Below are 21074 nucleotides of genomic sequence, written 5' to 3'. Positions count from 1 at the left end.
TGACTAGAGACAGTTGTGTGATGAGGGACGCTCCTACAACATGAGAAAGATCAATAGCAGGAAAACAAGTGACCGATTGAAAATAAGGACCCCATATAGGTTTCTTTAAGTATGTTTGTTCTCTGACAGATTTCTTAATTTTCGTTTGATAGGTCAAAATTTAAACACTGGTTGGTATTTAAAGATGTTGTAAAAGGTAAAGCCTCTAATTTCAAATGTTTTTTCTAACATTCTAGGAAGACTCAAATTTAATACCCACCCGACAGGCCAAGTATGGTAATTAGCGGTATCTGTATTTACTGTTGTTAAGTCTAATGGGGTCAGGAGTTTTCGCGGTTTTCAAAGAAGAAAAATGTTTTTTTGATAATGGAGGTTCTAGTAAAAGAGGTAGAGAGGAAGACACACACACACACACATGTGTTAAAAGTCCAGAGATGAAAAGTAGTCTGTCTTGACTGGAATAGAAAACATTAGTCACTGTGCCCTGAGTGTAACATGGTAACAATACAGTGGGTTGGGCAGGAAGTTTATGGGGCCTCAAATCCTGTGCTGAGGTGGTTTTAGTTTGATTGAAAGCATTCAGTGGCTTTGGGGATTAGCAGTTATAAAAGGAAACAATAACTAAACCTTGCTTGAAAAAATTCATGCTGCTATGTAAGATATACTAGCATGTGCAGAGGATAAAGGAAGCATAACAGAACTACATATAGTTAGTCTGAAGAAAAGCTGGAGCCATGGGAATGAATTGTATTATTACCTTCTGAGAATTCAAAAGGAATATGTATTGAAGATGCAATTTGCTCTTGTGTTTACTGTATGTAGCAATAATTTTTTCTTCCTGTTTTCCTAATGACCTCTTCTGGGATGCTTAATACTTCCATTTCTGTTCCTTTATCTGTAACCTTGTGGGATCTTTAATGGTATAAGAAGAGAACTGAAAATTCAAAATACAAACAACTGGATTAAGTTCTGAATTCTAAATACAGGTCTTATGCTGTCTTGTACTTTAGCTTTTATAACTACTTTCATAATTCTGAATCAGATTGTTTCAGAATACTTCTCTGTAATCACATACGAACACTTTTACTCCACTGTATTGTCTTCTCAAAATATAATGCCTAGCCTAGGGTAATACCTGTGTACTTTGGATTAACACTTGTTTATAGTTGGAAAACTATTACCTCAGAGTGGCACGTATAATAACAATTCTATCAAGCTCCTTTCTCCTTCCAGGTGATCCTGGTAATGTCATTATTGTAGAACACTTAAAGCATTTTTTAAAACAGTATTCTGGAGTAGAAAAATAATTCAGTTTATTTCGAAGAGGTTATATTCATCAAAACACAACTCAGTGAAGATTATCTCAGAGCATACATACACACTGGCTTTGGCAGTTTTGATCAACTTACTTTGTCCAGAAATTTCTGTAGGTTTGTTAAAGTTGAAAACCACATTTGATTAAATCATATCAAATTAGCTTTTGCTACAGGTATGATTTGATGCATCTGGTTAAATCTATATGTATCTTAGATTTTTTTTCTTCCCATACAATTCCTAATCTAATCTAGTTCTCAATTTTTAGGCCATAAAGGTTTTTGCTTATAGGTGTAGATACTCTTTTGGTAATCTAGAAATACTCTTGGTAATCTAAATTACAGGCTGATGATTTCTTCCCACCGACTTTGAAATGTAATGACTTATTGTTGGCTTATAGATTAAATATATTATAACTTGTTTAATATATGTATTTTAAAAGCACTTTGCCCTAAAAGACAAAACCTTTCAGAGTCTGTAAATGGAATCATAATTCAATGATCTACTATCCTTTTTAAATTATTTCATTAATATTTGCAAATAAAGTGATGATAGTTCATTTTAATTTCTTAAAACATTTGGGTTGATTAAACTTTTTTCCAATAAATAGTAACATAGTTTTAAAGTCGGTGATAGATGTGCAAAAAGTTTTTGTCGACAGGTAAAATAAAATCAGTGCCATTTAGTAATTTGTATTATGCGCTTTTAAAAAAAGAAATAGTGATATTTTATTACCTATATGTATTATTAAGATATCTGAGAGAAAACCTTCGTTTTTTAAAAACTAGAGTACAAGGCAGTGCATGACTTTTAATTAGAACCCAGAGCATAGTCCTTTTGGTATAGTTGAATGCACTGGGCCGTATTTGCATATTGGTTAACAGCTGATGTTTTAAGGATATGTATGCATAATGAATTTTGGGGATATAGACTGTATGAAAGACTGCAAAAAGATGTGAAGAAAATGTATCCATTGGAAAGTAATTTTGCATGTTTAGGGGAAGTTATTGGTAATAAACTTTTTTAGAATATTCTAAAGCATTAGGAAGACTAGAAGCAAGTACATCTTATAGATTCCTGGATGTGATATATATGGGTAGGAAAATGTTCTCTGCCCCCTCTTATTTCTGAGCCATTATGCTTTGGTTCTTAAACATTAGAAATTTAAAAGGCTTTCTGCTTCATGGCGTTATAAAATGAGTACTGAAATAGGAGGCCAAAAAGCATTGCTGAACCCTTTCCATAAGATGATAAGACAAATACATTAATACATATGCGTTCATAGAACCATTCATTCTTTCATTGATTTACAGAGCAATTGCTCTATGTGACCTTGAGAAACCACTCAGCCATTTTGAGCCTACATTCCCTCATCAGTTAACTGGGAGTAATACTCTTGATCTTGTGTGCACTGACTATAGTAATATCCATGGAATACTTTGTTACAGCCTGGCATATGGAAGATGTTAACAAATAGTAACTTCTGTTATTTTGTTTTTCTTATACTTCAATCTGTCAGTGTTGTGAGTTTGGTATATGTCCATTTTTAATGTCTTTTGTTTGTCTTTTAAGGATTTTACTCACGATTTCTTTAGAAGGTATAGCTCAGCATATGTGTATTAGTGTGGGCGAGGCCCTTTGCTAAGTATGTAGAGACAAAAAATACATGGCCTGGCCTGAGCAGTGAATAGTTTACAGTTTACTCCCAGTAATCCAAACAGTTGGTGGGTGTTCATGTGTTAACAAGTAAGGTTCCCTCTCCAGCCTCTTTCTACCGGAATGTCCCATAACTCTCAGGCCTTCATTATCTGTACTTGATCTGTCAGCTTTCTTAGTGTCATTGCTTTAAATACCATCTGTACACTGGAGACTCTCAAATCTCCAGCCAAACTTTTTCCTGAATTTCAGAATTCAGAAGTATATATCTACCAACTACATGATATTTCGTTTAGATATCTAAGAAGTGTCTCAAATTTATTATGTCAAAACCAAGCTCACGATCTTAACCCCCTCAAATTTGCTCCTGCCTCATTCTTCCTCTTCTCAGTTAATGAATGACAATTTCAGTTTTCCACTTGATCAGGCCCAGAGCTTGACTATCTGACTCTTCTTCTCATAACCCACATCCAATCCAACTGAAAATCTGTTGGCTCAACATTCAAAATATATATCTAGAATATGACCCCTTCATGGTCCTCCTCTCCTATCACCCTTGTCCATACATCCAGGATTGCTTGGATCATTACAAGAGCTTTCAGTGGGTTTTCTTGATTCCTCTTGCTATTTTACAGTCTGTTCTTAAGACAGCAGCCTGAGAGATATTTTTAAAAGATAAGTCAGACTGTGTCACTTCTGCACAAAATCCTCCAGTGGTTTTCCATCTCAGAGTAAAAACCATATCCTTTTCAATGACCATTCACTGCTTGACTCCATCTAGTTCACTGTAGCTTTCAGATCTCATCTGCTGCTTTCCCCTTCTCTTACTAAAGTGTAGTCACGCTTCCTTGTTATTCCTTAAGCCTGCCAGTCCTACTCCTGTTATCTCAGCCTGGAATGCTGCTTTCTCATATATTTTCATGATTCACTCCTTTGCCACCTCCAGTTTTTGCTTAAATGTCACCTCAATGAGGCCTTCCCTTACCACCTTGTTTCAAATTGCCCTTCCCCCACTATTCCCTTTCCATTTGTCTTCTTTATTTTTCTTTATAGCATATATCACCATATAACCTACTATATATTTAACCTATTAATAATGTTTGTCTCCTCCTCCTAGAACAGGGGTTCTTAACCTTTTTTGCTCTACGGACCCCCTCTCAGAATGTAGCAGCAGATAGTTTTATGACACTCAACATTGGAGGTCAGAGAAAATAAGTTGATTTTTTTTCAAGTCAAGTTCACGGACCCCTGGTTAAGAACTTCTGCTCTAGAATGTACGCTCCATGAGGGCAGGAATTTTATTGTATTGAACACTGATTTGTACTCAGTGCCTGTCTCACCATAGATGCTCAGTGTTAAATGAAGGGGATGGATAAATTGCAGAGCACAGAAGAAAGAAAGGTACCTAATCTTGCTTTGGGTTTCCAGGGGAGGCTTCCTGGGATTGATCCCTAAACCAAGTCTTTAAGGATGAGTGAGTCTTCATTGGGTGGGCAAAGACAGGAAAGCTATCCTGATAGAAGAAACTACATATGCAAATGAATTGAGGCCCCAAAGATGGGGAATATACTGAAACTGCCAGTGTTTATATTGCAAAAGTGTGAAGTTTGAAGAAAAAAAAAAAGTGAAGTTTGAGATTCAGAAGATGGTGCTGTGAAATACTGGAAAATCATGAGGGGAAGCAAGTTTGGGTGTACCCATAATTTTTCTTTCTGGACAAATTGAATTTGGAATGTCAGAGTAAAGAGAAATGGTTTAGTACGGAACCTTGGTGAGCACCACCAGTTAGGTGCTGGCAAAGCAAGAGCAGTACCTCCAGAGGAGATGATGTCAAGGACCACCTGGAAAGATGCCACAGATACTACAGGGCAGAAGTGAATAGTGTGTGTGCCCAGTGTCACATTGGAAAGAGGATGTCTATAAAGTTATTTAAAATGTGTACTAGTTTTAGCAGCAAGAAGGGCATTGTAAAGAGATAGTGGAATGAGAATAGTTCTATAGAATGAGAACAGTTTTCCTCAGTTAATTGTACAGCATTTTCTGGAAAGTGTTCCTTCACAAACCTACCCATAATTCTTATACTAACAAAGAACAGGAAAGTGATTTTTCTTCCAGAGTCCTCTGCCAACTCCAGATATCTGATGCTGATGCTCTTTGGCTTGAACTCCTTAAGGCCATGAGATTATTCCTCCTAGTGAAAATCTTCATCCATGTTTATCTTTTAAGGATGTTTCCATGCAGCACTTAAATAATTTAATCCATTCAAGTAATTAATTCCTTTATTTATGAAACAGTAAGTGCTTGAGTTAGGTCCAAAGGAATAAGAGATAACCTAAAGTATCATCCATGAAGAGTTAAGAAATAATTACAGGGAAACGGACTTTGGCCCAGTGGTTAGGGCGTCCGTCTACCACATGGGAGGTCCGCGGTTCAAGCCCCGGGCCTCCTTGACCCGTGTGGAGCTGGCCCACGTGCAGTGCTGATGCGCGCAAGGAGTGCCGTGCCACACAGGGGTGTCCCCCGCGTAGGGAAGCCCCACGCGCAAGGAGTGCACCCATAAGGAGAGCCGCCCCGCGCGAAGGAGGGAGCAGCCTGCCGAGGAATGGCGCCGCCCACACTTCCCGTGCCGGTGACGACAACAGAAGCGGACAGAGAAACAAGACGCAGCAAAAAGACGCAGAAAACAGACAACCGGGGGAGGGGAGGGGAATTAAATAAATAAAAAAATAAATCTTTAAAAAAAAAACAACAAACATGGCAATGAGATAAGTAAACAGATTTTTACAGAGAGAGAGGGAGTAACCAACCTCTTGCTAACATCTCCAGGGCTGTAGAGGTTATTGTGGTCAGTTTTCTCAGGAAAAGTACTGTTTCCCTCCCTGGCTTCCCTTCTGGGCAAGGGAACACTTGAGTGCATGTCCAGTGGCAGTCTCAATGCTAATGTGCATAGGGGTTCCAGGATAAATCACACCTTAGGTGAATTTGCTATGTTACTACTGGGGCATCAGCTGTATGAGCAGAGGCTGGTGAGGCTGGGACTAAAGCCAACTCCAGAGCCGAGGCGGGGCTGTGCTAAGTAGTAGGATTGCCTGGGGCTAGGGGTTAGGAAAGGCCCTCGGGCTACTTCAGAAGCCTCAGGAGAGGTTAAGATGGGTTTTGATTTTGTTCCAGAGCTGCTAGGAACTTTTGGTGGGAGGAATCCTTTCATTTAGTCATCTGAATATTTTAGGGCCTAGTGAGTACCTGTCAGTCAAGTACCTGACATCGAGAATATATTAGTGGTCAAGCCTAGTTCCTTGCCCCAACGGGCTTATTACCATATGCAAGACAAAACATAAGTTAGAAGAAGAATCCAAGTTTTAAATTGTAGCATTAGATTGAGACATGAAATTGCCAACTATCTCTGACCTGTAACTGCAGCAATTTCCTGTCAACTTAATACTATGAAAGAAGCAAGGGACTGAGCTAGGGGATATAAGGAAATGATACTCAGGGAAAGGAAGGTCAGAAAGTCTCTGTGAGGTGGTGACATTTAAGCTGTCACCTAAAGGAGCAGAAGGCTAGCTCCTCCTCTTCCTTTGTTTAAGTCAGGATGGTAAATGCAAATGCCAAAGGGGTCAAATGAGTGCACTGGGACCAGTGTTGCTATATTGTCCAAGGTAAGCTGAAAACGACCTTTAACCATTATTCTTTAAATGGTTTAGATATTAAATTTAAGTTGAATGCAGAGTAGAAGTGACCTGACAAACTCCATCACACTGAAGACCAGGCTCATTCAGCTGCTTTGTATGGGTAACTCCAACCTGAAATTTTAGTGCTCCTGTTTTTAAGATAAGGTGAATACAGCTTACAGGTTTAAAGTGTGAAGGATGATTTATTCTCATGGGGTATGTGATGGTTTGAAGCTGGATGGACCCCAGAAAATGTTGTTCTTAAAGCCAGTCCACTCCTCTAGGTGTAAGCCTGTTGTAGGAGATCCTTTTGATTAGGTTACTTCAGTACGGCATGGCCCAGAGTGGGCCTTAATTCTCTTACTGGAGTTCTCTGTAAGAGAATGAAATTTAGACAGAGAGTCACTGAAACCAGAAGCTGAAAGCAAGAAAACCCGACAGAGAAGGGAGAGACCAGAGACCAGCAGATGCTGCTGTATGCCTTGGCATGTGTTACCGGAGTCCAGGGTCACCGGAAGCCAGTCTTTGGGGAGAAAGCATTGCCTGATGCAGCCTTGATTTAGACATTTTCACGGCCTCAAAACTGTAAGATTGTGAGTTAATAATTCCCCATTGTAAAAACCAACTAATTTCTGGTACATTGCATTTCAGCAACCTAGCAAATTAAAACATTTTGGTACCAGGAAAGTAGGGTGCAGCTATGCAAATACCAAAAATGTAAAAAGACTTTAAAAATGAGAAAGGGTGAATTGTGAGATGTAGTTAGAAAAGGCCTAGTTGGCTTTGAAGAGGCTATTGGTAGAAATATGGATACTTCCAATGAGCTCTTAGGTAGAAATGATGAAGGTGCCATTGCAAACGTGAGGAAAGGTGATTCTTGTTTTATTTTATCTTTTTTAAGATTTATTTATCTCTACCCCCTGGTTGTTTGCACTTGCTTTCTGTTCTCTCTGTTCATGGTGTACTTGTCTTTATTTTTTAGGAGGCATTGGAAACTGAACCTCAGGTCCCCCAATGGCTTGAGCCACCTCTACTCCTATGTTTTGTTTCCTTGTTGTGTCTCTTCATTAAGTCATCTTGTTGCGTCAGCTTGCTGCACCAGCCATTCGCGCCAGCCTATCATGTTAGCTCATCTTTTTTAGGAGGCACCAGGAACCAAACTGGGACCTCCCATGTGATAGGTGGGCACCCAACTGCTTGAGCCACATCCACTTCCCTGACCCTTGTTTTATTTTTTTAAGTAAATTTTATTTAAACTTCAAAAATTAAAATGAGAGACAAAAGACAGCTTACCAAATTATGGAAGCATTACTTTAAAAAATTCTGTCCAGGTACACTTACCTCATTTAATCCTAAGAACACACTCAATTGTTTGACTCTTGTTTTAATTAATTAATGAATCATTCCCCCACCTCATTGTTTGTACTCACTGTCTGCTAATCTTTTTTTTTTTTTTGGAGGCACTGGAAACCGAACCCAGGGCCTCCCAAGTGAGAGGGAGGCACCTAATTGCTTAAGCCACCTCAGGTCCCTGACCCTTGTTTTAAAGTTGCAGAGAACATGACAAAATTGTGTTCTGATGTTGGGTGAAAGTCAAAGTCAGAATTTGAAAGTATGAGCTTGGATATTTAGCTGGGGAGACTTCCAAACTAAATGTGGAAAGTATAGCCTGGCTTCTCCTTGCAGCATATAGTAAGATGCATGAGGAAGGGGTAAGCTGAGAACTGAACTGGGCACAAAGAAACCAGAAATTGATGGTTTGGAAAATTCTGAACCTCTGGAAAACAAGTCTCCAGAGACTAGTGCTTTATGCATGTGTTTAACTGAACATGGATCCAGTCAGCCATTTCAATTGAAGTGAGGACTGGAAATGCAGTTATCCAGAAGGGTTTGTGGAAAGCTCTTTTGTGTGATGCTCTGGACCCGTCTGTACTACGTGCAAAACCAACAATTTTTTTGCTAAGATCTGTATGAACAGAACCACTGCTAGCCTGGACTAAAAATGGACAGAAAAGGGACAAATTGAAGAAAAGTGACTTAAAAGGCAGAACCATGGAAGCTGAGGTCTGGACCAAAGACATCTTCTCAGGCCAAGAGCGTGCACCCATGCATGTATGTGCAAAGGGTGAGTCTGCCCTTGCCCTGTTGTTTAGAGAAGGCAGAGCACGTTCCCCGGGGATTGGGGAGAGTATGGCCCTCACCCCAGTGTTCCCAGAGGGTGGAACCTAGAGTTCAGTTGCTACCCTGGTGCTTGATGACGGTGGAGCTGAGAGCATGGCTGCCGTACAGACCCTTAGAAAGTGTGGGGCTGCCAGTCCATCAGGCCCCAAGGACAAAACATCATTCTATAGATGACCCTCAGACCTTGAAATCTAATGGAGTAGTTTTCCAAATTGTCTGAGACCCATGACCCCTGTTTTTCCTTCCAATTTCTCCCTAAGGCAATGGGAATGTTTATCCCATGTCAGCCCCTCCTTTGTCTCTTGGAAGCAGATAACTTAGTTTCATGGGTCCACACCTGAGGGGGATTATAGCCCAAGACAGACCACACCTGTAACTGGTTCTGATGTGACTTTGTACTTAATATTTTTACTGAAATGATTTAAGGCTTTGTGGATATCATAATGGAAGGGATTCATTTGCATATGGAAAGAACACATCTTTCTGGGGTCCAGAGAGTGAAGAATGACAGTATAGAGCTAGATGGACCTCAGAAAGGCGTGTTCTTAAAGCGAATCCATTCCTGCCAGTGTAAACCTATCGCAGGTGGGTCCTTCTGATTAAGTCACTTCAGTAAGGTGTGGCTCCAGGGTCGGTCTTAATCTTAACGCTGGAGTCCTTTATCAGAGAATGAAATTCAGAGGAAGAGAGAGAGAGCCATGAAACCAGAAGCTGTAAGCAAACAAACCCAGAAGAGAAGGGAGACCAGCAGATACCTTCATGTACCTTGTTATAGGCCTTGCTTTGTGACAAAGAAATCCAGCACCTTTGGCAGCTGGTGTTGAGAGAGAAAGCCTTGCCTGATGAAACCTTGGTTTGGACATTTTCCATGGCCTCAGGACTGTAAGCTTATAAATCAATAAATCCCCATTGTAATAGCCGACCCATTTCTGATATATTACATCAGCAGCATAGCAAACTGGAACAGGGTGAAAAAAGCATCCTTTTCTTTTTATGGACTACTAAAACCCTTGAAATAAAGTCTTTGCTTAAGAGATATCAGAAATGTAGAGGAAAATGAAATTTGAGAAGTGAGAAGTGAAGATGGATGTAGATAGAAGCAGCCTCTTCCAGGCCACACAGTAGGTGATAAGTGAAACATTGCAGGAAATTTGGTGGTTACCAGTGCAGTCTGGAACAAATTCAGGAGACTGAGGATGGGAGGGAAGAAGGCTCTCAACTGGTGAATTTCAGCATGAATGGGGAGGAGAGCCCGGGAGAGAGTGAGAAAGAAGACAAGGTGCAGCATTTGAGAAAGGCTTGTACTCTAAATTAACTACCCAAGTAAATGTCTGTAGGAGAATGACAATTTTCATAATTGAGTGTGATAGTTCATTAAAATTCACTAGTCAGTTCTTTGTCACTTATTAGAATATTTGAAGAAAGACAGAAAGCTGCATAATGAATAACATTTTCCAGATGCTCTATGTGGGTTACTTGATTTATTTAGATACAAATAAGTCTATACTTTCCTTATAATTATAGATTTTTGCCCATTGAATTAAAGTGAAAATTGAAATTGCATTATAAAGAAGAGAAAACCACCATCCATAATTACCTGTATTTTGTTTAGTAGATCCTAAACCATTAGAAATATTAAATATTTTAGGTTTTATGAGCTGAATAGTCTCTGCCACAGCCACTCAGTTCTTTTGTGGTAGTGCAAAAGTAGCCATAGATAATGCATAAACAAGTGAGCAGCGCTGAGTTCCAAGAAAACTTTATTTATGGACACTGAAATGTGAATCTCATGTAATTTTCATGTGTCCTGAAATATTAATTTATGGTTAATGGTTATGGTTTAATGTTGTTGTTTTTCCAATCATTAAAAATGTAAAAACCGATATTAGACCATTGACTGCACAAAAACAATTGGTGAGATGGATTTGGTCCATAGTTTGCTGACCCTGAATTAAAGGATTGAACAGTCACATTGTTCCAATGGCCAGCTGTGTGGTTTTCTCAGTTGTCTAGACTTTTGATGTGATCATAGATGGCATCTTATTTTGTTGGAACGAGGAGGTTGCCTTAGGCATTTGAAGAACTTCTAGCGGTGGCTCTCAATTAGTATGCATCAGAATCACCTGGAGATTTGTCAGGCCACAGCTCACCCAGGCTCCTCTGCTTTCTGGTTCAGTAGGTCTGATGTGGGAAGAAGAATTTGCATTTCTGCCAGGTGAGGCGGATGTGCCTGTTCTGGGACCACATTTTGAGAACTGCTGATTTAGAAAGCTGTAGATGCCCAACACTGGAAATGACAGTTTGTTCTTTCATTCATTGTCCTTAGAATGAGGTCTAAAAGAGTTCTTAGGTCTCAAAGGATCTGAAATTGTAATAACTGGAACCAAATTTGTACCTCCCCCATCTATTGTAGGATCTTTCTTCCTTCACTTTCTGGCTGTTTTTAAACAGTTAAAAACTAAAGATGGTTTACAACAGCAATAGGGAAGGAAATGTGCCTAGAAGAAATATAAATAAATGAGTATGTAATATATATTAATTTAATACTCACGTATCAGTTTAAAAAGCAGTACATTTCCAGTAACTTTGGCATTCCATATTCCTCCTCTATCATGTCATCCTCTTCTTTGACTTTAATATCTGTCTGTGTATACATAAGCAATATAATGCTCAGTTTTGCATGCATATGGCCTTTATTATACTGATGGTTTCATTACACACACATCCATTTTGATGAGTATAGCTGTGGTTCCTTCATTTTCACTGCTGTTTGTGTGTATCCATTGTATGAATGCACTGCAATTTACTTACCCATTCCCCTGTTAATGGACATTTGGATTGTTTCCAGTATTTTTTTTTTTAATTTTAAAAACAATATAGCCATACATATTCTCGTAAATGTCTCCTAGGGGTGTGAGCAATAATATGTCTACGGCACAGACTTATGGAGAGGAACTGCTGAGCTAAAGGGTATGGGCATCTTCAGCTTTACTATATAACCAAAAAGTTGTTTTCCAAAGTAACCGAGTCAATATATTTTCCATCAGTAGGACTTCTTTTTGCTCTGCATCTTCACATTTGATGTCATCAGGCTTTTAAAAATTTTGGCCATTTGGTAGATGTTAAATGGTATCTTATTGTGCTTTTCGTTTGTATTTTCTTGATTACTAACATGGTAGAAAATTTTTCTTACATTTATGGGCCTTTCATGTCTCCTGTTCTTTGAAATTACTGGGTTTTTTGTTTGTTTTATTTTTGTGTTTTGCCTGTTTACTACTAACTTGTTTACCTTAGTCTAATTGATTCAGATAGTTTATATTCTGGTTACTGATGTTTGACATTTAAATGTTTCACAGCTACCTTCTTCCATTTAGCTCCAACTTGTCCTTTCAAATTTTTATGATTTTTTAAATGGATAAAAACTTTAAATTTATAGCTAATTCATTTTTAGATCTTGCCTCGTGATTTATGGGACTTCTTTGTGTGTTTTGTTTAAGGAATTCTTTCTTCCATTGAGATCATAAAGGTATTCTATGTTCTTACCCAAAATTTTTGTTTTTAAAATGTTCTTCTAAAAGTTTGGTTATGTTTACATTTGTCTTTAGTCCAGCTAGAAACAACTTTTGTGTATGGTATGAAATAGGGATCCAATTTTATTTTTCTCCACATGGATAACTCGTTGTCTTAATAGTTTATTTAATAGTGCATCCACTCCCCATCCACCTGTACTGCTCTCCTCTCCTGTTCCCCTGACCAACGTGTCTCTCCCTGTGCCAGTACCACTCTGTCTTAATGACTAGAGCTTAAGCTTTGTAACAAGTCTTGATATCTGGTAGTGCTTTCTTTAAGAGTTCCTCCACCATTTTATTACAATAAAGTCTTGACTGGTTTTTGCCCTTTGTTTTTCTACATAAATTTTAGAGTCAGTTTAAATTGCATGGGGGGAAAACCTTTGGGGACTTTTGATTGTAAATGAATTAATAGCCTAATTCAGGAAGAAATTGCATCTGTACAATATTAGGTATTCCTGGTCATGAATATGTTCTGTCTCTCCATTTATTTAAGTCTTCCTTCATGCCTTTTCAGTAAAATTATTTAAATTTTCCCATTAAGATTATACATTTCTTTGTTAGAGTTATTATTAAGCACCTTGGGTTTGTTGTTGTTATTGTTTACTACATTATAAGAATTACTTGCAAACTATTTGTGGTTGGTGTAAAGAAATGAAATTTATTTTTGTTTGTTTTCTTATATTCAGGAAACTTACTTAATTCTTATACTTTCTAATAATTTGCAGAGTCTTTTTTTTTTGGCTTTCTACATAGATAATCATCATCTGCAAATAATGACTGTTTCCAGTCCTTCCCAACCCATATAACTTTTACTTCTTTTTTTTTATCTTATTGAGTTGACTTGGCTGGAACTTCCAGTACAATGTTGAATGTAATTAGTGATAGAGGACATTCTTGTCTCATTTCTGATTTAAGAGGAATGCAGCTAACATTTTACTACTAAATATATTTGTTACAGGTTTTTGGTACATGCCCTTTATCAGATTAATGAAACTCCCTTTTATATGTATGTATATTTTGCTAGGAGTTTTTTTTTTTTAATAAAAAGAGGATTTAAAAATTGTCAAATGTATTTTTTGTATATATTGAGATACTCCTGTATACTTGAAAAAAATTAACATAACTGAATTAGAGAAATAGGTTTTCTAATGTTAAACCAAGTTTGCATTCCTATGATAACTTAACTGATATATGTCCTAACCAATGGCTTGGCGCTCCACAAATCCTGAGTCACCTGTATGATGAAAACCCTACAGTATGATTTGTCTGTACCCCCTCTCCCTCTTCAATTGTTGCTTCCGATGTCAACCAAGGTTATCTAATCTCATAGCACCACCTGGTGGCAAATCTTGGAAATTTCTGACTCATTTACTTCTATCTTCTTTCCTTTTAAGGGAAATGTGTAATTTCCTCTACCACTGCTAAACCTTTCTTTAATTCTATTTTCTTTCTTATACTTTACATATATCCATGATACTGTCCCCCACACTCCTTTCTATTGCTCTTTCAAATGTTCTCAACATAATCCTGAAAATCATTCCCTTTTCTATTTCTTTCTCCCTTTGTTCCTTCATAAGTATAAATCTACCTCAGTCATGGTTAATCATGGTGATAGTTGCTGATGACTAAGAAAAAAAACCAGCTATACATTTTGAAATTAATTTTGATGCAACAAAGTGCCAATCTTCTAATCTTCAAAATCCTTGAAAATGCTTTTAATTCCCTTTAAATTTTTCTTAAATTTAAGTATTACTTAATCAACTTTGAATTAATTCAGCCCAGTTTAATATCAAACTCAAATATTAAAGAAATATTTAAAAACTGTTAATAAATCTCATTGTTTGTATTCCTTCATTATTAATTTTTTTTGTCAAATTTTGGGCTTCTTCTATATTTTACTGCAAAGACTCAGGTTTTCATTATGGGTTAAATTGCCTGGAAATCGAACCACCATTGATAACATAGTTTCCATGAGAAACAGCCACTACAGATGCCCTTTTGGTTCATAAACTGTTTATAAGCTAGAGACTGCCAGTACCCGCATTTCTAATTGTGTAACCCACTAGTATAGAAAATACTGTAGGCAGTATTTCCTCTGTCAGGAAACTGACACACGGCCAAGCGTCAGCAATTTCTTGCTAGGTTAATCCTCACTTTGTTTTTGGTATCTCTAAAGGACTACATCTGAAAATGGCAGGTGAGTCAGCTGAAGAAGACAGACCAGAGAAAGTAGGGCTGAGATTGATCCCTGTAACCACTGCAGTGCCAGCTTGCTGCAGCGGAGGCAGTTCTCATTGTTCCTTTGTCTTAACCCACTCCAGTTTTTCGGTAGCCAAATATATAGTGTACTGAGAATTTGCTTCTTCAAAGACAGAAATTATTGATTTCAAAGTGGGTTCCATAAAGTATTTTGGGTCTGTAAATCTGGTCGGTGCCTGAAAGAAAGCTAAGAGCATCTAGATTAATTAAGAGAACCTCAAATAAAATATTAAATCTGTCTTCAGCATTACTCTGACACAAAGCTCTGATGTTCAAGGCTTTGAGACTCATTATTCTTGTGAAACTGAGTATTAGTAGTTCATGTAGAATTGCAGCAAATATTAGAATCTGAGCATCTATTTAAATGGGAGATACATTGTGATTCTTATTTCCACATTATAATGATGAAATTTCAAAGGTGGATTGAAAAAAAGGTTAACGATTAAGAAGATTACTTTGACAATTTGGTCACCCAACAGGCTTTACGTAATCAACGGTGACAAAGGCGTTCCACGCATTCTGAAAGAAGGCAGGCGCCCTTCCTTCTGGGTTCTGTTGAACGCTTTCTAATCTCTTGATGTCTCTTTTGAAAGGTGGGGACCCAAACTGTACGCATTGTTCCAGATGCGCTCTTGCCAAAGCAGTATAAAGCAAATGTAACGGGAAGAAGGCTTCCTCCCTCACTAGGTAAGTGCATCTGGCAGCCGTGGCCAGGGCCAGCCCCCTTTCCCAAGGACCTGCCACACTTTGCTGCTCTGGGGATGCTGGTGGGAAACATGAAACGTCAATCCATTCAACCACAGCCCAGGGCCCTTAATCTAAGCTAGAGAATTCTGAGTCACAGGCGCTGACCTAGCACACCCCCTACTTTACACCAGCCAGCTCCACCCACTCCAGGTTCTTTCTTAATCATTTGCATTTTCATCTTGGGCTCTTTCACCAGTCAAGAATACCTTCCTCCAATTTAATAATTTTGAGGTCAGAGTTATTAAAATGAGATTCTCCCTGTAATCTTAGGGAGTTGATTGGCTGTGCTACTTTAGAATATGCTCAACAAGAATCATCTCAATGTTACGTGAGAATAAAAGTATTCCGTGTAAGCTCAGTCATGATACTTGCACTCTGCTGGGTTTTGTCCTTTTCTCTTTTGAAAATTCAGATATACTTTAAAATGAAATGCCCTGTATACGTATTGAGGAGAATTCCAGAAGCGGTTCATAAGCCAGGTTAATTTGGTATTCTCCATTGACATCAGTGTGGTAGTATTTTAAAATAATTGAGCAGCATAATTGCCATGACAATGTCTTGCTTTTAACTTCCGTACTTTCTTTGGCAGAGACTGTTTTGTCCCATCCCATTTCTAAATAAAATAATAAAATCATAGCACATTTTATCTTATGTATCTTGAGTGCGTATGTGTATTTTTTGGTATCTCTGAAGGCTACATATGTATAAAAAAAATTTTTTTTTAGGAGGTACCAGGGATTGAACCCAGGACCTCATACACGGGAAGCAGGCGCTCAACCACTGAGCTACATCTGCTCCCCTTGAATGTATGTTTGCGTTCATTCAACTTGCTGATTAAGCTTCCCAAAGTTCTATGAACCTAACTCTAGCTATATGTGAATACATTTGAGGTACTACTTTAATATGTGGAATAAATATCCAGAAAAACAACATTAATTTTTAGATTTTGTTTATGTGACACTGAAAAAATGGTCATATGTGTTCATTTCAGGTGGGGAAATTTTAGAAGTGATTTGCTGCTTTGGCCTTGAATTTTGGCCTGCTCCAAAATGAGTTTAAATTCATGCAAGGATCTCTCTGACATTCCATGACACCACCAAAATCTTTTCATTGTTTCAGAATCCAACTGAAGGGCCTGTGACACAGCCATCATTATTTGCTCTCACTCATTTTGAAGAGGGTACACCTGATTGTGAATTCATGGCATCAAGTTAGTCTGACTCATGGTATTTGGGCTAAAATCCTCAGTTAAAACATGTTCTTGATGTTCCATATATTGCCACAAAAGTACTTAGCTTTTACCTTTAAAACATTTTTCCCCAGTGGAGGAATTTATTTATGTAACTCTTCATTTTGTTTGCTGAATGGCAAAAGTCCCCAAATTGAAAGTTCCCTGATGTTCTGCAATTTTTCCTCATAGATTTTCATTTGTTAATGTTATTTGCTTTTTAGAGTGAATCCTTTGAGGGAATTTGACTCTGAGCTATTGTCATCAGAAGTAGGAAAATGTTTCTGCATGACTCACCAGAAAAGTCAAGATCAAATGACAGAAAGAGATGTTGCATTATCCAGAGATGCGTTTGTGAAGGGACGTGGGCATTGGCCTTCTCCCCATTCTGCAGCTTGACATATCACTAGCGGCAGCTTTGGAAACCGCTGGGCCCCTCGGAGCTGGTTATGGTGTAGCTGACTCAAGAGAAAGGACAGGCCCACCAGAGTGGTTCGGGTCCTTCTCCCCCTGCCCGTGGCTTCCCCATCAGCCCTCTCTTCCTGACCTCCTTGTGTCCGGTGGTGGGGGGGGCCAAAGATTATGGTGATGAGGACTTAGAGGCGACCGCTCCAGCGGCGAACAAGACAGAGCTGAGCGGTTTCTCCAGGATGGGAGCCCTACCCAGGCCTGAGGTGCCAGGCTGTAGCCACATGACCGTCAGCCCCACAGGGCCCCGACACGGTCCAGCACTCCTGCCCTCAAGCTTTCAGCCTTGTCCCGCCTCAGGCTCTAGGCCGCTTTTAGATTAGGAGGCTGTTAAGCCAGATCTGAAGGTCCCCACCTTTCCCCCTTGATCCCCGCAATGGGGAGTGGCTCGAGGTGGGGTAGATGGAGCCAGTGTAAGGTGAACTCATCCCCTGGGTGCCTAAGACCCTAGGTTGCTCAGCTGTTTCTCTTGTGATTTACGTTGCAGAAATTCATGTGCCTGTGACATGAAAGAGAGTGTTTATACCATGATCTGATATCTGCATCCTAATTCTGGATCCGAACAGTGCACGATACACTCCTTTTGAAAAAGAAGTCTAGCTGGGTCGAGAGTAAAGTTCATGAAACCACCTCTTTCTCGCTCTCCCCCCCCTTCTCTCGCTCTCTCCCCCCCCTTCTTTCTCGCTCTCTCCCCCTCCCTCTCTCGTAGTCTATGTATCACTGCATTTCCTCAGTAGTCTATGTATCACTGCATTTCCTCAGGCCACCCCCCTTAACCACAACTAAATGTTAACCTATGAGATGTGGAAAGATACCCAGGGTCATACCTTTTCCAATCCCGTGATGGTAATACTTAAGGTTAGCTTTCCTCTTGGTTAACGTTCCTCTTCACTTTTGTCTCTTCATGCAGGTCTGGCCTCTGACATACGGCGAGCTTTAGGATAAGGACATACCAAGACATTCCTGAAGTTCTCAGTGTGTATTTCCCCCAAAGTCCTGAATCGCAGCTGGACCCGGAGGAGTGTCCCCTCTACCTGGGTGCCTGCCGACAGTCCTCCCTGCTTCCAGTTCACTGTGGTTTTCCTTCCCGGCTGTTCTGTCCCTCCCCAACCCCCTTGATGACCTATCCTGGGGACAGTTCTTCAGAGGATGGGCCAGGGCTTGGGAATTCCTGAGCCAGGACTGCTCCCTGTCTTGGAAGCACCATCCTCCACGTGCCTGAAGGCATCAGCTTCTGAGAATCCACTGTTTCTGCATGACTAGCTTGTAAGGAGGGATCTATGGGGAGAATTTCCAAGAATTTTCCACTTTTTAAAAAAAAAAATGTATGTGACTTATTTTTGCCTTTGAACTGGGAGCAAATTTAGTGTGTACAGCTTTGTTCACCTGTGCACATTGTGGAATCTGGAGAAGTGGATGCAACATTCCCTTTCTTGTCTGGGCTGTTTCTATAATTGTATATAAATGTAGTAATAAACATACTGTAACTCCAGCCGTTTGACTCTCCATTCCTGGGGTTAGGCAGTGAATATCAAATTCTCAAGTAATTGCCCTACTGACCAGTAGGGCTTGTCTGTCCATCTCAGGTTCTAATCTTCTCTGATTTCACACTGTTTGGAGCTGACAAGTGTTTGGAGATAGAAGGAGGAGGAGGACAGTGGCAGAGCTGGGAAACGAGGCGGTGCTATCAGTTCAGGAGGTAGCACTATTCCTGGCGCCCTGAACTGGCTCAAATGTCCCAGGACTAAAGCTCAGAGGATTGGATGACAGTTTGTGACATGAGCCAGCAATTTGAATAGTCATTCTTACATCCTTCAAGAACGGATTGCCTGTAATGTGTGATAGGTACGTGCCAGGCACAAAGGTGCCCCTTAAAGTTTTTCATAAAAACCACGCCAACTATGCCAACATGATAGTGAATTTTCCATCTATTACTCATGTTTTCCAAGGGTACTAAGTCCAGTGGTTTTACAGCCTCCTCCTACAGGGGACACATAAGCAAATGACCTTTTCACTTGGCAGATATAATGTTGCTTTCTTAATATCAAGGAATATTTATCCCCCAATTATGGTGTCTCATAATTTATTTGAAATTTATTTGAAATGTAATGGGATCAGAAGTTGGAATATTGGCTGGCAGGGGTTTGCAGCACTTGAAAGACTACTTTTTGAGACACACACATACAATCTAACAGGTGGAGTTTGTCAAGGCTGCTGGCAGTTTGGCTCTCACGGGAGTAGGTAATCACAAATTCAGATGGATTCACCAAGATCGAAAGACAGGAACAACCAGCAAAGGCCTGACTTTCATTGGAAATGGCTTCAACAGGAACTGTCAAAGCACGTGGAATCCTTTTTTTTTTTTTAAGATTTTTTATTTATTTCTCTTCCCCCTACCCCAATTGTATGCTCTCTGTGTTCATTCACTGTGTGTTCTTCTGTGACCACTTCTTATCAGCAGCACTGGGAATCTGTGTTTCTTTTTGTTGCATCACCTTGTTGTGTCAGCTCTCTGTGTGTGCGGCGCCATTATTGGGCAGGCTGCACCTTCTTTCGCGCTGGGTGGCTCTCCTTACGGGGCGCACTTCTTGCGCGTGGGGCTCCCCTACATGGGGGACACCCCTGCGTGGCATGGCACTCCTTACGCGCATCAGCACTGTGCATGGGCCAGCTCCACACGGGTCAAGGAGGCCCAGGGTTTGAACCGCGGACCTCCCATGTGGTAGACGGATGCCCTAACACTGGGCCAAATCCGCCACCATACAGGGAATTCTTGATGACCATCGTTTTCAGATATCAGAGGTCTGCCTCCCCCCCACCCCAACCCCAAACAGGCCTGAAGCCATGTGGAAAGATTTTATTATCTGCTTAAAGGATCAAGATCTGATATATTCTATAGCACTTGAGGCCCAGTCTTGTTATCTCTTAATGAAGCCTGCTGTTTCCAGGCCTTTGGTTTTGGGTTATAATTTTTACTGTCAAACTGTAAGTATGAAGTCTACCAGCTGGCTCAGAAATATTCATTAGGCTTTTACCAGCTCTTTTTAGATTGTCCTCTTGAGACCTGTTTAAGGGGAATGGCCCGAGATCCAGGGCACTGTCTACTGAGATCATTCACCCAATGGGAAGAAAGATAGAAAACCTAACCCCAGAGAAGTGCTTGGGAACTCAACAGCCACACAATTCAGAGTCCAGTATGTTCTTCTGTCATGTTCATGTTCAGCCTGGGGTGACTGATTTGTTGCTTACTGCTTTGGAAAATCCAGTAAAATATGTTGAGAAAAATATGCAACAAAAGGAAGAGACAGAATTGTCTATGTTCCTGTTTTTGTAAATTTAAGTTCACCATCATATTTTTCCCAGGTATTTCTGTACCCACCTTTTCTTGCAAATTATGGACAGGAAGTAGGTAGAAGGATGAAGGAAAAGAAAACTTCAAAGATTTTTTCGAAGGAATTGTGTTTCTTAGGACAAAGAAGATGGATGACATTCCACTATACTTCTTTGGACATCAAAGATAGGAGAAATAATATTATCTTCACAGATAATCCTCTGATATTGCTATGCTTTTCATTTATTTGTCTGTTTTTGTAAGCTGGAAGTTTAATAAAAAGAATCCAACGGAAAGCTGCAAACAATAAAAGAATGAAAGGAGCTTCAGGAAATCATCTGGCTGAGCTCTTGGACTACTGAGCAGATAATTATCAAAACTATGGTACCAGGTCTGTCCTCACTGTAACCTTTTAATAGATACAGCAAAGGACCTGAGGCTCAAGATCAGAACACACAGAAGGCACAGCTCCCACAGCAAAACCCCATGTGATGCCACCAGGCAAGCCTTTTCTATGCATAGCTTTTTCTGGCCAGGACTAGTAATCGAGGAAAAAATTATTAGAAAAGGTACATGACAAATTATCAGTTGTTTCTGGTTATAGTGGGGCAAGAGGTATTCCCAAGGAGGGATAATTATGTGTAATC

At 39.7% G+C, this 21074-nt stretch overlaps 1 protein-coding gene across 2 annotated transcripts in view; it reads left to right on the top strand.

Annotated features, from left to right (window-relative positions):
• Positions 1-18588, top strand: part of RDX (radixin) — a 77953-nt gene extending 59365 nt beyond the window's left edge. For both annotated transcript variants that reach the window (XM_058289048.1, XM_071212321.1), the window contains 2 exons: positions 15247-15340; positions 18007-18588. In XM_058289048.1, the coding sequence (XP_058145031.1) occupies positions 15247-15313 (67 nt within the window). In that variant the 3' untranslated portion in view covers positions 15314-15340; positions 18007-18588. The remainder of the gene's footprint in view (positions 1-15246; positions 15341-18006) is intronic.
• The last annotated feature ends 2486 nt before the right edge of the window (positions 18589-21074 follow it).

The sequence above is a fragment of the Dasypus novemcinctus genome, chromosome 27 (assembly GCF_030445035.2).
Source record: "Dasypus novemcinctus isolate mDasNov1 chromosome 27, mDasNov1.1.hap2, whole genome shotgun sequence".
Lineage (NCBI taxonomy): Eukaryota > Metazoa > Chordata > Mammalia > Cingulata > Dasypodidae > Dasypus > Dasypus novemcinctus.
This window is presented reverse-complemented; position numbering and strand designations above follow the sequence as displayed.